The sequence below is a fragment of the Sciurus vulgaris genome, assembly GCF_902686455.1.
Source record: "Sciurus vulgaris genome assembly, chromosome: 14".
Lineage (NCBI taxonomy): Eukaryota > Metazoa > Chordata > Mammalia > Rodentia > Sciuridae > Sciurus > Sciurus vulgaris.
Window position 1 is genome coordinate 28,927,910 of NC_136475.1, and position 13,263 is coordinate 28,941,172.

At 48.1% G+C, this 13,263-nt stretch overlaps 1 protein-coding gene across 1 annotated transcript; it reads left to right on the plus strand.

The window, feature by feature from the left end:
- Positions 1–6,018: 6,018 nt before the first annotated feature.
- LOC306644457 (sepiapterin reductase-like) lies at positions 6,019–10,280 on the plus strand. Its single transcript, XM_079111472.1, has 3 exons — positions 6,019–6,382; positions 7,569–7,859; positions 10,078–10,280. Exons 1-3 carry the CDS (start codon positions 6,061–6,063, stop codon positions 10,257–10,259), a joined length of 795 nt encoding a protein of 264 aa, XP_078967598.1. The 5' UTR covers positions 6,019–6,060; the 3' UTR covers positions 10,260–10,280.
- Positions 10,281–13,263: the final 2,983 nt, after the last annotated feature.

Below are 13,263 nucleotides of genomic sequence, written 5' to 3' on the forward strand. Positions count from 1 at the left end.
TCATTCGTCCTTTAGTTTTTTGAGATTGGCTTATCTCACTTAGCGTGATATTCTCCAATTTCATCCATTTGCCTGCAAATGCCGGCATCCATGTTCTTTCAGAGTTTGATATATGTTATTCCAGGACTTCCTGGCATTGAGGGTCTACGTTGAGAAATCAGCTGAGATCTGAATTGGTTTCTCCCTATATGTAATTTGATTTTTTTTTCTCTTGCAGCCTTTAAAATTCTATCCTTATTCTGTATATTAGTCATTCTCATTATAGTGTAACTTGGTGTTGGTCTTCTGTAGTTTTGAACATTTGGGGTCCTGTAAGCTCTTGTAGTTGACTTTCCATTTCATTCTTTACATTTGGGAAGGTTTCTGATATTATGTCATTGAAAAGATTGGGCATTCCTTTGGTTTGTATCTACATGTCTTCTTCTATTCTGATAAATCTTAAATTTGGTCTTTTCATGTTATCCCATATTTCTTAGAAGTTCTGTTCATGGTTTCTGACCATCTCTGTGCAGTCAACTTTATTTTCAAGAGTATATTTTTTGTCATCATTGTCTGAGGTTCTGTCTTCCAAGTGGTCTAGTCTGTTGGTGATGCTTTCCACTGAATTTTTAACTTGATTTATTGTTTCCTTCATTTTGAAGATCTCTGCTTCATTCCTTTTTACAATCTTTGCCTCTTTATTGAAGTGATCTTTTGCTTCCTGTATTTTCTCTTCAATACCATCCTTTATTTTGAAGATCAATCTAACTATGTATTTTCTAAACTCCTCTGACATTTTTTCTATGTGTTGTCTGTGGATTCTATTATTGGAAGATCTTGGTTTGTTTGAAGCACTTTGTTCCCTTGCTTTCTTTGTTTCTGAGTTTCTTCCCTCATGCTTTTTTTTTTTTTTTATTCATTGTACACAAATGGGGTGCAATTTTCATTTCTCTGGTTGCATACAAAGTAGAGCCACACCATTTGTGTAATCATACATGTACATAGGGTAATGATGCTTGTCTCATTCCATTATCTTTCCTTCCCCCTGGCCCTTCCCCACCCCTCATTTCCCTCTACACAATACATCCTTCCTTCATTCTTCCCTTATCCCCTCCCCCAATTATGTATCATCATCTACTTACGTTCCCTTGAATTTTCATGTTGTTTGTGTGTCTTCCCATCTAGTGGTATGGAGCTGAAGCAGTAAAGATTCTCCCCTATAGTCTTTTAGTGTCCCTGAATGCTTCTAGTACCTCACCTCTAAGGGGGAGACCAATATTAACAGCATCCAATGCCAATGATGTACCACCTTAAAACAAGTGGTTCCTATTAAGGTGTTTACAGTTTTGTCACAATAGACAGAAAAAAAGTGCTCAATTATTGTGTACAACATAAACAGTAAGTTTGTTAAAAGTGTTTACCATTTCAGTGATGGACAATGAGGTAACAGAAGTAGAGTAAGATCTACTTCTATGAGAGAGAGGGAGAGAAGATAGAGATAAAAATTTATAGTAAGAGCAAGGGAGGAATTAATAGAGGTTGGCTGCTAGTACAAGAGAAGTGAGAAAGAGAATCCAGGGAGACAGGCAAGTAGGTGAGAGAAAAAATTATGTACAGATTAAAAAAAAAAAGCAAAAATATAAGAATACACAACAAACTGTCATACACTATTCAGACAACCCATTCCTCAATAAATTGATGCATGAAAAATATTTGGATTCAAAGATGCTAGAGGTGTGTGAGAGAGGGCGAAAAAAGGAAAAAAAGGAGGAAAGTCTCAACAGATAATTGAATGATTGCTTTCATTGACTTTCAAAAATGCTCTCAGCTTCCCTTCTCCACCGAGAGGTGGGGTTGTCTGAAGTTTGATGTTAGTTTCACTCTAGTTGATGCCATACTGGTTGGGTGAGTGAGCCGATAGCAAGATGCCCTAACACCCTTACAGTCTTCCCTCCCATTGTAGCTGGCCCCTTCTGTCCCCACACACTTCAGAACTCACAAAGCTGGAGAGAACCCAGTTTTCTCTAGTTTCTCCAACCTGTGCTCCCCCTGCGGCAGGACTACCCCTAGTCTCTGGCTTGCACAGGCTTGCCAGACCCAGACTGGCCCACACAAACCCAGCTGCAATCTGGTGAACCTGGGATTCAGCTTCCCCAGACCCTGCCTTGTGGCAGTCCCAAGATCTCAATGCCCTTTCAACTTGCAGAGAGACCACCAGGGATGTGCTCACACAAAGTAGCAACCTTGCAAAGAGACAGCCAGATGGTGGCCACTGGCACACCAAGCAGAAAGACCTCGGGTACAACCAGACCTGCAGGTACCCCAAGATATCTTCAGGCCCTGACCTGACTCCCCAGACCAAGCTGGCCCCACCCCAAAATGTCAGTGGCTGCAGTGGTAAACCTGCAGGCCCTGGCTGTTGTCCCAAAATGGGGAAGCCACATGTAACCAAACCTGCAGGTACTGTGACAATAGACTTCAAGGCAAAAGAGGACAGCAGGCAATCTGCTAGAGGTCTGTGAGTCTGCAGGCTAATGGCGGACAATCGGCAGGTGAACCATGGGCAGTGGGCGATGGGTAGGTGAAAAGTGGATGAGGGGCAGGCAAGAGGCAGGCAAACGGTCAAATGGCGGTTGATAGGCAGCAGTCGGTGAGTGATGCCTACTCCAAAAGCAGGTGATATGCTTGCAGATGGCTGGTAATCGGGGTGGACAAAGGGGTAAATAGCAGGGGATTGGTGGGCAGCAACAACTGCGTCACAGAGAAACGGTATTTCCTGTGCTTGAATACCAAGTCATGGAGCTACAAGGAATGCAGCCTCCCTCTTGTCTGCCATCTTGGATCTCTCTGTAAACATTTTAGAAATAATTTCAGAGCTTTCTTTCTTTCTTTCTTTCTTTCTTTCTTTCTTTCTTTCTTTCTTTCTTTCTTTCTTTCTTTCTTTCTTTCTTTCTTTCTTTTTCTTTTTCTTTCTTTCTCAGTCCAGGAGATTGAACCCAGGGCCTCACACATGCTAGGCAAGTGCTCTACCCATGAGATACATTCACAGCCCTAATTTCAGACTTTAAAAAGTTGAAAACTAGAATAAAGAACTCCTAAGTAGCTGGGAGTGGTGGTGGTTGCAAAACAGAATAAAGAGCTTCTGAGTAGTTGGGTGTGGTACTCATTGAAATATAGAATAAAGAATTCCTGAATAGGAAAAAGTCTTGAATAGCAGGGCATGGTGGTGCATGCCTATTATCCCAATGACTCAGGCTGATGTAGGAGGATCACAAGTTTGAAGCCGACCTGGGAAATTTAGTGAGACCCTGTTTCAAAATACAAATTAAAAGGACTGGGAATGTACCTTACTGGTTGATCGCCCTGGGTTCATCTCCAGTATGCTGGGGGGACACAAAAAAGCCTCCTGAATAGCTTTAATCAAGATTTTCTAAATATTTACATTGAACCACTCTTGCTTTGTTCGTTCTATTTTTTCTAAGTCATTTGAGAGTGTGTTGAAGATAGGATACCCCTTTACCTCTACATACCTCACTGTATTTCCAAAAATATAACAACAGCTCACTAGTCAAAAGCAGAGAAAGATACAATGCTAGAAATTAATCCTACAGATCTTAGGCAACATTCACCAATTTCTCTACTAATGACCTTTATCAGAGTTAGGCTTTTAACACTATTTTTGTATATTTCTTACCTTTGTACTTTAAAAACATACTACTGCTGGACTGGTCATGTATGCTCGTAACCCCGGTGACTTCAAAGGCTGAGTTGGAAGGATCACAAATTCCAGGCCAGGCTCAGCAAATAGTGAGATCCTGTCTCAAAATAAAACATACAGAGACTGGGGATGTAGCTCTGTGATAAAGTGCCCCTGGGTTCAAGCCCTAGCACCAAAAAACAAAACAACAAAAGGGAAAAAACTCAGATAAGGCTGGGGATGTAGCTCAGTTGGTAGAGTGCTCACCTAGCATGCACAGGGCCACACACACACACACACACACACACACACCAAAAAAAAAATGATGCAAGGAAAAGAAATTAAAAACCCACATTACTGTCAATTGCTACTGCAGTGGTTCCCAGACTTGTACATGAGAATCAGCTGGAGATCTTATTACAATTCTTCAGTTCAACTCAGTGAGACCCTGCAGTTATGAAATTCCTCAGTGACTTCAATGTGTAGGCTAATTTAGGAAATTTTGTGCCACTTTCAAAGGAATTCTATGGGCTGTGTTGCCGCTGAGATATTACTTGTGGGACTGGCGGTGTGGGGACATGGTGCGGTAGCGGGAGGCAATAAGCATCTTCCTAGGAAGGGAAGAACTTTTGAGGCTCCGCAAGACTAAGCAAACCACTGCCCTTGGGGGCTTTTCCCAAATGGCTCCCATAGAAGCACCTATTTCCAAAGAGTGGATTTCTGACTTTCAGTCATCTCTCATCGTTCCCTCCTTTTCTTCAAAGGCTGGCACAGAGCAGGAGTTCCACAAATGTCCAGAGAACTCAGGAGGAGATTGCTTTCACAGACCTGTTTTCTCTGGCCCGGATGCCTCTGGACCACTCAATCCTGCCTGGATCACTCCACCTTTGGCCCACCTTCTGGTCACATAGGCAGGATGGGAGGAGGAGAGGCCATGAGAACAAAGGAAATCTACAATGTATAAAGGGAGCAGGACACCCCCACTTCCTTGGCAACCAGCTGTGGGCCCCTGTCTGCAGAGATCTATCTCTGTTCTATTGTTTGACAGAAACCTGCTTTCTACCCTTGCCTTGGAGTTTCTCGGGTGTTCAATCTTCACATCTAGGGACCTGGAACTAGGCCTCACTGATTCTCATCACCAGTATCATGATCATAACTTCTGATATCATACTTCACACAATGATGTACACACATAGGTGACAGAAAGACTAAGAAAGGGGTGAGAAGGCCACAAGGTACAAAATGCTGAGCCAGGAGCACAGGATGAGAGAGAAACCCAGAGTCTGAGTCACTGTAGGTGGTCAGAGAAGGATTTTAATGACCCCATGCTGCAGAGTTGTCAAAGCAGAGGGTGCCAAAGCATGCAGGACAGCAGTTTCAGTTTCAGAGTGTCCTAAGTGAGCCTTGGGTGGTCATCATGGGCAGGGGAAAACATGCTCTGCTGAAGCCCCAGGACAGAGGATCATGGCTGTGCTGATTTTCCTGGGCAAGGGTCAGGGTACAACTCCCTGTGTCCTGTCTCAGGCGGGTCCTCCCTTTATGGGTCTTTTATAGGTGAGGAGGTTACACCTGAGGAGTTTGATTCACTCCTGTGTCTGGTGTTCCTGATATGATTTGGATGTCCATGTGTCCAGGTACTTTTTGATTTAGTTTGCTAATTGGCACATATAAGTAGTTTACCAATTTGTGCCTTAATGTCCTGCTGGGCTCATGGTGGTGGTATCCTTTTACAAACAAGGTCTAGAGTCATTCTACCTTGGCACTTGAACTTTAAATGGGATGGCTCATGGCAAACTACCGCTGTACAAAATGGAGTAACTCAGGTTTAGGCACAGCCTGAAAACTTCCGTTCTTTACATCGTGGAGTAACTCAGAGCTGGGCACTGACTGCTCTGCACAGGGAGCGTGGCTAATAAGCCCAGCAGGTACCCCAACCCTACGCAGGCAGGGCTTCCTTCAGGACTGGTCACGTCCAAGGATAGGAGGCCTGGAGCAAGGCGACCTACACTGGAGGAGGTCAGGAGTGCAAGGAAGTAGTGTGTGAAGCTGGAAGGAAATTGCACAGCCCTGTCCTAGCAGGTGGTTTAGCGGTTTAGCCACTTGGAGTGACACAGTGAGCACCAGGAGCGCTGGGAACCCGGCCAACAGCTTGGGACCAGCTCCCAGCCCTTCCTGGTTGGTTACCTAATCGCTCAGGCTCCTGTCAAACCTGCACTCCCATTTCTCCATTTGTGACACCAGCGACCTAGGCGATCAGTTCCAGCACTGGGAACCTGAAAACTCAGGTTTCGCCTCCGCCCTGCTCCGCGGCTCCTCCTTCCACTCCGCCACTCCCAAGGCCTTAAGGGTCTCGGATCCCGCTCCCGCCAGCGGAGATCAGCGGCATGGAGCGCGGGAGCCACGAGGAAGGCGGCTTCGGCCGCACACTGTGCGTGCTCACCGGGGCCTCCCGTGGCTTCGGCCGCGCGCTGGCCACACTCCTGGCCCGGCTGCTGTCACCCGGCTCGGTGTTGCTCCCAACCGCTCGCAACCAGGAGGCGCTCAGGCAGCTGGAGGCAGAGCTGGTGGCGGAGCACCCTGGCCTGCGCGTGGTGCCGGTGCCCGCCGACTTGGGCTCGGACGCCGGCTTGCAGCAGCTGCTCGGAGCCCTGCGCGACCTCCCCAGACCCGAAGGGCTTCAGCGCCTGCTGCTTATAAACAATGCGGGTGAGACGGGGCGGCGCTTCTCGGTTTAAGCGGTCCCTCCCCACCCCGCTGGGGACAGTAAGGGCGATTCCTAGATGGGCACACTAGGCGGCCAGAGTCCAGAGTACGGGTAGTTCAGCTGTTGCCTGAAAGTTCAGTCCTTGTTCCGGATGCCAATCCAATAAAGGAGGACAAGGTTTTGAGAAGAGGAGAAAGGTTTATTGCTTTGACAGCAAAGGAGAAACACAGGGGACTCCTGTCCCAAAGCTGTGATTCTGCCCATCAGCAGGAACTGGGCACTTTTAAAGTGGTAATTCAAGGCTGCATTTCATGTGTTCTCTGTTAATTTGGGAGATAGTCATTTCTGAGACTTTCTGGTACCATCCCACAGCCTAGATTACTTAGTTTCTGTGGTGGGAAAATCTGCCTAAGATGGGGAAGAAAGGTAATCCTGTTTTTTTTTTTTTTTTTTTTTTTTTTTTTTTTTTTCCTGTGTTTCGTTTGTTTGTTTTTGGCTTCCCCCCCACCCCCACCCCCTTGAGATTTGAAAGGAGTAGAGAGATAGGAAGAGAAAAAAAAAAAAAAAAAATGAGTTGCAGTGGCAGAGCAGCAAGGGCTATATTCAAAGCATAAAGAGGATCGCACTTACACAACCTCCGAGGCACACAGAGGCCTAATGTACAGGAGGAATGCCAGGCGTCCTCAAATCTGGCGGCCCTCATCCTGACACGGTTTGCCCAATCAAGTTTTTTAAAGTGTCCATAGAACTTTTCAGAACTCCTTGCGCAGCGCCCTCTAGCGATGGACTGAGTGAAAGCATGGAGTTCTCAAATTGCCTTGCTTCTCCAAGCTCCCCCTAGAGCTTGCCTCAAAGGCCCTGACTACCGAATGCCAGAGCAAGACCATTGTCAGTGCATTGTCAGTAGGCAGCCTGGTCCCCACTAGTTAGTCTTTCTCCAGAGCAGGAGAAGCAGGAAACGCCTTGAGAAGTGCTAGGGAGATAGTTCTTCTAAGTCTGGATGAGAAGGGTGTCTCTGGAGGAAATGGGGGAGGCAGGTAAGAGGAACAGACCCTTTATTTCTTTTGCTTCCCACACCCCCAGGTGCTCGGGATTGAACCCAGGGCCTCTCCTGTGCTAGGCAAGTGCTCTACCACAGAGCTACATCCCCCGTGCTACACTGACTTATTTCTACCTCTTGTTTTTCAGCCACTCTTGGGGATGTTTCCAAAGGCTTCCTGAACCTGGGTGACCCAGCAGAAGCAAACAGCTACTGGGCTATGAACTTGACTTCCACACTCTGCCTGACTTCCAGCCTCCTGAAGGCCTTCCCAGAACGTCCTGGCTTGAGCAGGACTGTGGTTAACATCTCATCCATCTGTGCCCTGAAGCCCTACAAGGGCTGGGCATTGTACTGTGCAGGAAAGGCTGCCCGTACAATGATGTTCCAGGTCCTGGCTGCAGAGGAACCTAGTGTGAGGGTGCTGAGCTATGACCCAGGTAGGTGGAAGGTGCTACCATCACTGTTCCCAGAACTGGCTGGTTCCTCACAGTGGACTGGACAAAGGGCCTGTCTCCTTTCTCCTTTTGGAAGCACCCACAAAGTATGTTGTTCCCGACTCCTGACCCTCACCCCTCAGGTGAAACGTGGATTCCAAGGAAGTAGAGCTGGCAGCAGCAGGGGATGCAGAGAGAGTAGGGAGTTGCCTGGACTAGAGTTGGGACAGGGAAGCCTGAGATATAGATCAAGTTTGGGAGAACAGTGGGGATTGAATTCTGGGCCCCAAGCTTCCCTCTTCATGTGGAATGGGAAAGATGCTACCTGTCTCCCAGGGAGCTAAATGAGGTAGTGCCTGTGGAAACGACCCTCAGCAGTGAAGTATTGTCTAATTGCTACAACTTCTACTTGTTCCATGGGACTTGTCACACTGTGTTACCTTCCTAGGTGTACCTGATGGGAACCCCTGTTCATTTGTGTGCCAGCAGCTAGCTAGCAAAGCTAGTCCAGGGTGGGTGTGCAGGGCATATTAACTGAGTGACATGCAGACAGATGTTGTTGAGTGGTGAGAGTCTAGGCTGAACTGGGCCAGAACCCTGGGGATGGGGGCTGCTGGGATGATTAAGATGGTTCCCTGTGCTCATGGAAGTTGAAAGGTATGGGGTCTTGAGACACCTGGTCTGGTGTCTGCCCTCTCCACCCAGATACCACAGTGCCAGGGCCTTTATTCTAGACTTGAAGTTCCTGGAGTTAGAAGGTGTGACAGAGCTGTGGTCTAATGTCTGAGCAGCTTAGGTAGAGATGCAGGTTTGTGTCCTGGGGACAGAGATTTAGAGTGGGCTCCACAAAGCCCGGATGTGGCAAAACCAGGATTCTACCCTGCTTTCAATGTGTGATCAGCACCATGTCTACTTCTCATGTTCTCCATGCTCCACCCCACAGACCCACACAGGAATTCTGGAACCAACATCCCAGCTCATCACCTGCAGCTCAGCCTAGAGCTCACTCAGACCACATGACCAAATGTCACTTACAGCTAGGAGCTGAGATGGCAGATGGCCACATGGCTAGGTTCAATGTCAGGAGTCTGGGCATTGTGAGAGAGCTGAGACTTGTAGGAGCTCCCCAGGGCCTGAACAAAGGCAGAGACCAGTCTGAGTGTCATTTCACTCTCTGGAAGGATGTTCTAACAGGCGTTCAAATATAGAGTGGGCTGTTTGGAAAGGTAGCATGTTCCTTGTCATCAGGATGCACCCACGATTGGAAGGTGTTTGAAAATCAGGAAGGTGATGCTCTTTCCAGGTCTGAGATTCTGTGAATTTCTGTCCCCCAGGATCATTAACTCCAAATTCTGTTGTGATTCCTCTGTGGAGAATAGAACGTGCGCCCAAGATTTCATGAAGGGAAAGGATTCCTTTTGGAGGGAGACCAGGAATGGCTTTACTGGAGGTAGCTGGACTCAGTGTTGTCCCATGGTGCTGTGTGGATGTTTGCAGGTTAGACATGTCCCAGCAGTGCAGGTAAAGGAGAGAAAGTGTGTGAGGCAGTGACAGGCTTTGCAGTTTGGCTGGAAGCTAGGTGTGCACATAGGGGAGTGGTTAAGGGATCTTGAGATCTTGGCCAGGCTCTTGGGAAGCCCCTGAGGGGTTTTCAGCAGATAATGGGTATGATACTTTAGAAAAATTAGATTATAGCCCAAGAGTGAAGCAGGGAGAGAAAACCAGGGCGTCGTGAGCAGGAAGGGCCTGGTTGTCAGGGTACGCAGGGGCAGAAGGGTCCTGCCTGGTGCCTGGTTGGTTGTGGGTACTGGGGTTTTAAATACTTCATTAGTAGAAGCAGAAAGTCAAGAGAAAGTGCTATACGGATGGAATCGTATGTGCTTATCATGTGTAAGGCCCTGAACTTCGTCCCTAGCACCACATTGAAAACACAAATAGAATAGAAATAGTGAGTGAGAGGGAGAGAGAGAGAGAGAAGTTCCTGCTTCATGATGGGTGATAGTGACAGGGTGGTTTGTTGGTGGAGACCATCTTTTGTGTGGGTTTTTGGAATTTGAGTCTGCAACTCAGTAGTGACACAGTGGGGTGTTTGGTCACTCTGATCGCACCTTTCAGCCAAGATGAAGTATTGCCTCTGGCCACATCTGACTCAGCCCCTTCCCCAAATACATAGCAGGGACCCATGACCTTCTGGCCCTGACTTCTGCTTTTTATCCTGCAGGTGTCATGGAAACAGACATGCAGCGGTTGGCCCGGGAAACCTCAGTGGATCCAGAATTACGAAAAAAGCTACAGGATATGAAGACAAATGGGGAGCTGGTGGATTGCAGGATATCAGCCCAGAAGCTGCTGGACTTGCTGCAAACAGACACATTTGAGTCAGGAGCCCATGTGTCCTTCTAGTAAATAGCTTGTGTCCTTGGCTCCTGGGCCTTTTGGTCTCTACTTTTGGGCACACCCCAGGAGCCCTGTCACTGCCCACATCCCTTCACACAGGCCCTGCCAACCCTGCCCCATGCAGACAACCACTCACACCTACTGCCCTGCCCTCAAAGGAGCCAGTGGGAGTGGCTGGTGTCACCAGTTGTCAGGATCTGTGTCATGCAGCCTGGATGATAAGGAGCTTGGAGGGAGTCATGGGTGTTGTAGTTCTCCAGCCCCAGGAATAGAATTTTAGGATGGGAAGAGCAGGAAAAGCAGCTGAAACACTGAAGAGACAAGTTTGCCCACAGCTGGTCCATGGGAAAGGAGGGAGTGATCTGCTGTGAAGAGGGAGGGCCCAGCAGATTCACAGGTGGCCTGGGGGGAAAGAGGACAGAGCAGGTTGCAGCCCACACAGACGCCCCTTGCCCAGGGTAAGGGGCCGTTGTGTCGAATATCCTGTCCTATCCTGATGCCTTCTTCCTTTAGAACCCACCTTTTCTCTAGGCTGGGAGTTTATGTAGGAGAAGAAGCAGACACAAATAAAAGGTGGCTCAGTCTTCTTGACTGCCTGCTTCCCCCTCTATTAGAGGGTTTATAGCTGGTTTACTAGGCCAAGGGCGTTCCAAAGCCAGTTAACCCAAACTTAGGGTGGATTGCCCTTTGTCCTGGGGAGTTTTCATGGAACTGTCTGCCTCCTATCACCAAGGCCCACTGAGTGGCTATCCAGTGACCCAGCTATCCAGTGATCCACAGTTTATACTAGTCACCTGTTTCTTCACTCTTTTGCTCATACTGACCCAGACTTTACTACCTGTTTCTTGTCCTGGAGCTATTCAGCGTACACATCCTTCAGGACCCAACCCACAGCATGCGCTCCCCATACCCTCAGGGATGGATGGGTTCTTAGCTTGGTGCTGCTTTGGAATTCCATTTCTACCCCTGCCTACACAGCAGGGCTCTGAATGACTTCTAGCTGATTTTTTTTTCCTTTTTAAATTTTCTTTTAGATGTTGATAGACCTTTATCTTTATTCATTTATTTATATGTGGAGTTGAGGGTTGAACGCAGTGCCTCACACATGCTAGCAAGTGCTCTACCACTGAGCCACAACCCCAGCCCTTCCAGCTCCTTTTGTGAGCCCTCTTGGCATTGTCCATGTGGCCATGATCCTGGTCCTCAGTGGAGTGGGCTTAGGACCAGTGTTCCTTCCAGAAAGATGGGCAAAATTCCAAGAGAGTAGCCTGAGAAATTCAATCCTTTTGCCCATCAGAAGACTTGGGCCACTGGGCACAGTGGCGCACGCCTGTGATCCCAGCATCTCAGCAGGCTGATGCAGGAGGATCTCTGAGTTCAAAGACAATCTCAGTAACAGTGAGGTGCTAAGCTACTGAGTGAGTACCTGTCTCTAAATAAAATACAAAATAGGACTGGGGATGTGGCTCAGTGATCAAGTGCCCCTGAGTTCAATCCTCAGTACCAAAAAAAAAAAAAAAAAAAAGACCTGGGCTGGCTGTGGGCTCCACAGTGGTGATGTACAGCTAGTCCCCTGGCCCATATTTGAGAGGAGGAGCGTGGTTCCTGCCAGTCAATGCCAGGACTCAGCCCTGCCTCTGTGTAGAAGGGAACTCTTTTTTTGATCCCCCTCATGCCCAGCAGAGGGCACTCTGAGGCTGTGCCTCCCGGATCAGTGGCCGCTGCTCCTGCTGGAGGGCAGGAACTAGAAGCATCCTTCAGGGTACCTAAGGAGTGAGCAAGCAACTTCCGCTCTTGCCTTGCCCAGCAGAGCCCCAAACCTCACTGGGGTCAAGAACTCTAGGTTCATCCCTGCCCTGTTGCTTACCAGCTGGTAATCCAAGGCAAGTTGCTTCTCTGTTTGTTTCCTTCTCTGGTAAATGTGGATTGGAATGTACCATCTCAAAGGGTCATCATGAATATTAAGTGACCTAATGTTCTTAAATGTTGAGCACAGTGCTGGCATTACATCATAGATGAAAAAACATCATTATCTTTTATAAAAAAAAATTGTTTTTGTAGTTATAGGTGGACAGCATGCCTTTATTTCATTTGTTTATTTATGTGCAGTGCTAAGGATCAAACCCAGTGCCCCACACTGAGCCACAACCCCAGCCCACATTATCACCTTTGAACATCAGGATCCAGATGGTCCTGGAGCCCCACTGGCAGCCTCCTAAGTGGCACAGGCACCCTCCCCTTTCTGACCTGTGGTAAGAACTCCCACTGCACTGGGACTCCATGTGGGTAACTCATCATGAATTCACAGGAAAATGCATGAACTTTAGACTCCAGATCCTTCAGTGTAGGGCTTGAGCCGGGCCTTGCTCCCTCCCTGGGCTTTAGCTTCCTAAGGGCAAATGAACTCCAAAGTTCCTTTCAGTAAACCTTCCTCTAAAGTGTGACAAGTGTCATCAGGCTGCATCTTGTGGCATCAGGTTCAATCCCTGCAGGTTCCTGGGCTACAGTTTTTGCCCTGGTGGGTGGCAGGTGCATTTCCTCCCCCAGTCTCTCCCACAAGTGAGAGTAGTCAGTATCAACCCAACCCCCTTGTGGGGGGTCCAGTGGGGTTGACTCACCCTCTTCCATCCTCCAGCCTGGCTGGTCAGGGCCTTAGGAGTACCATATGTCCCCACGAGGTGGCGAGGCCCTCTCACGCCTGGCGTTTGCCTTCTGTGAGCACAGAGCACACAGGTTTAAGAGACTTCTAAGTGCTCCCTAGGCCTCTCCCCTTACAATCCAGGATTCTGGACTCAGGTGCTTTTAGAACTGGGAAGATCAGAAAGGGACAGAATGAATGTGAATGAGTGAGCTCTCTCCCTGGTCTCTCTGTTTCCCATGGTCTCTGCCCAGGGCTTTCCTAGACCCTGATCCCAGGACCCACACCACTGGGACAGAGAGACTTGTGCCAGCCTCCAGGGCCTAGCTGTCTATGTTCACGGAGTTCATGGTCCAGCCTTGGCCACCACAC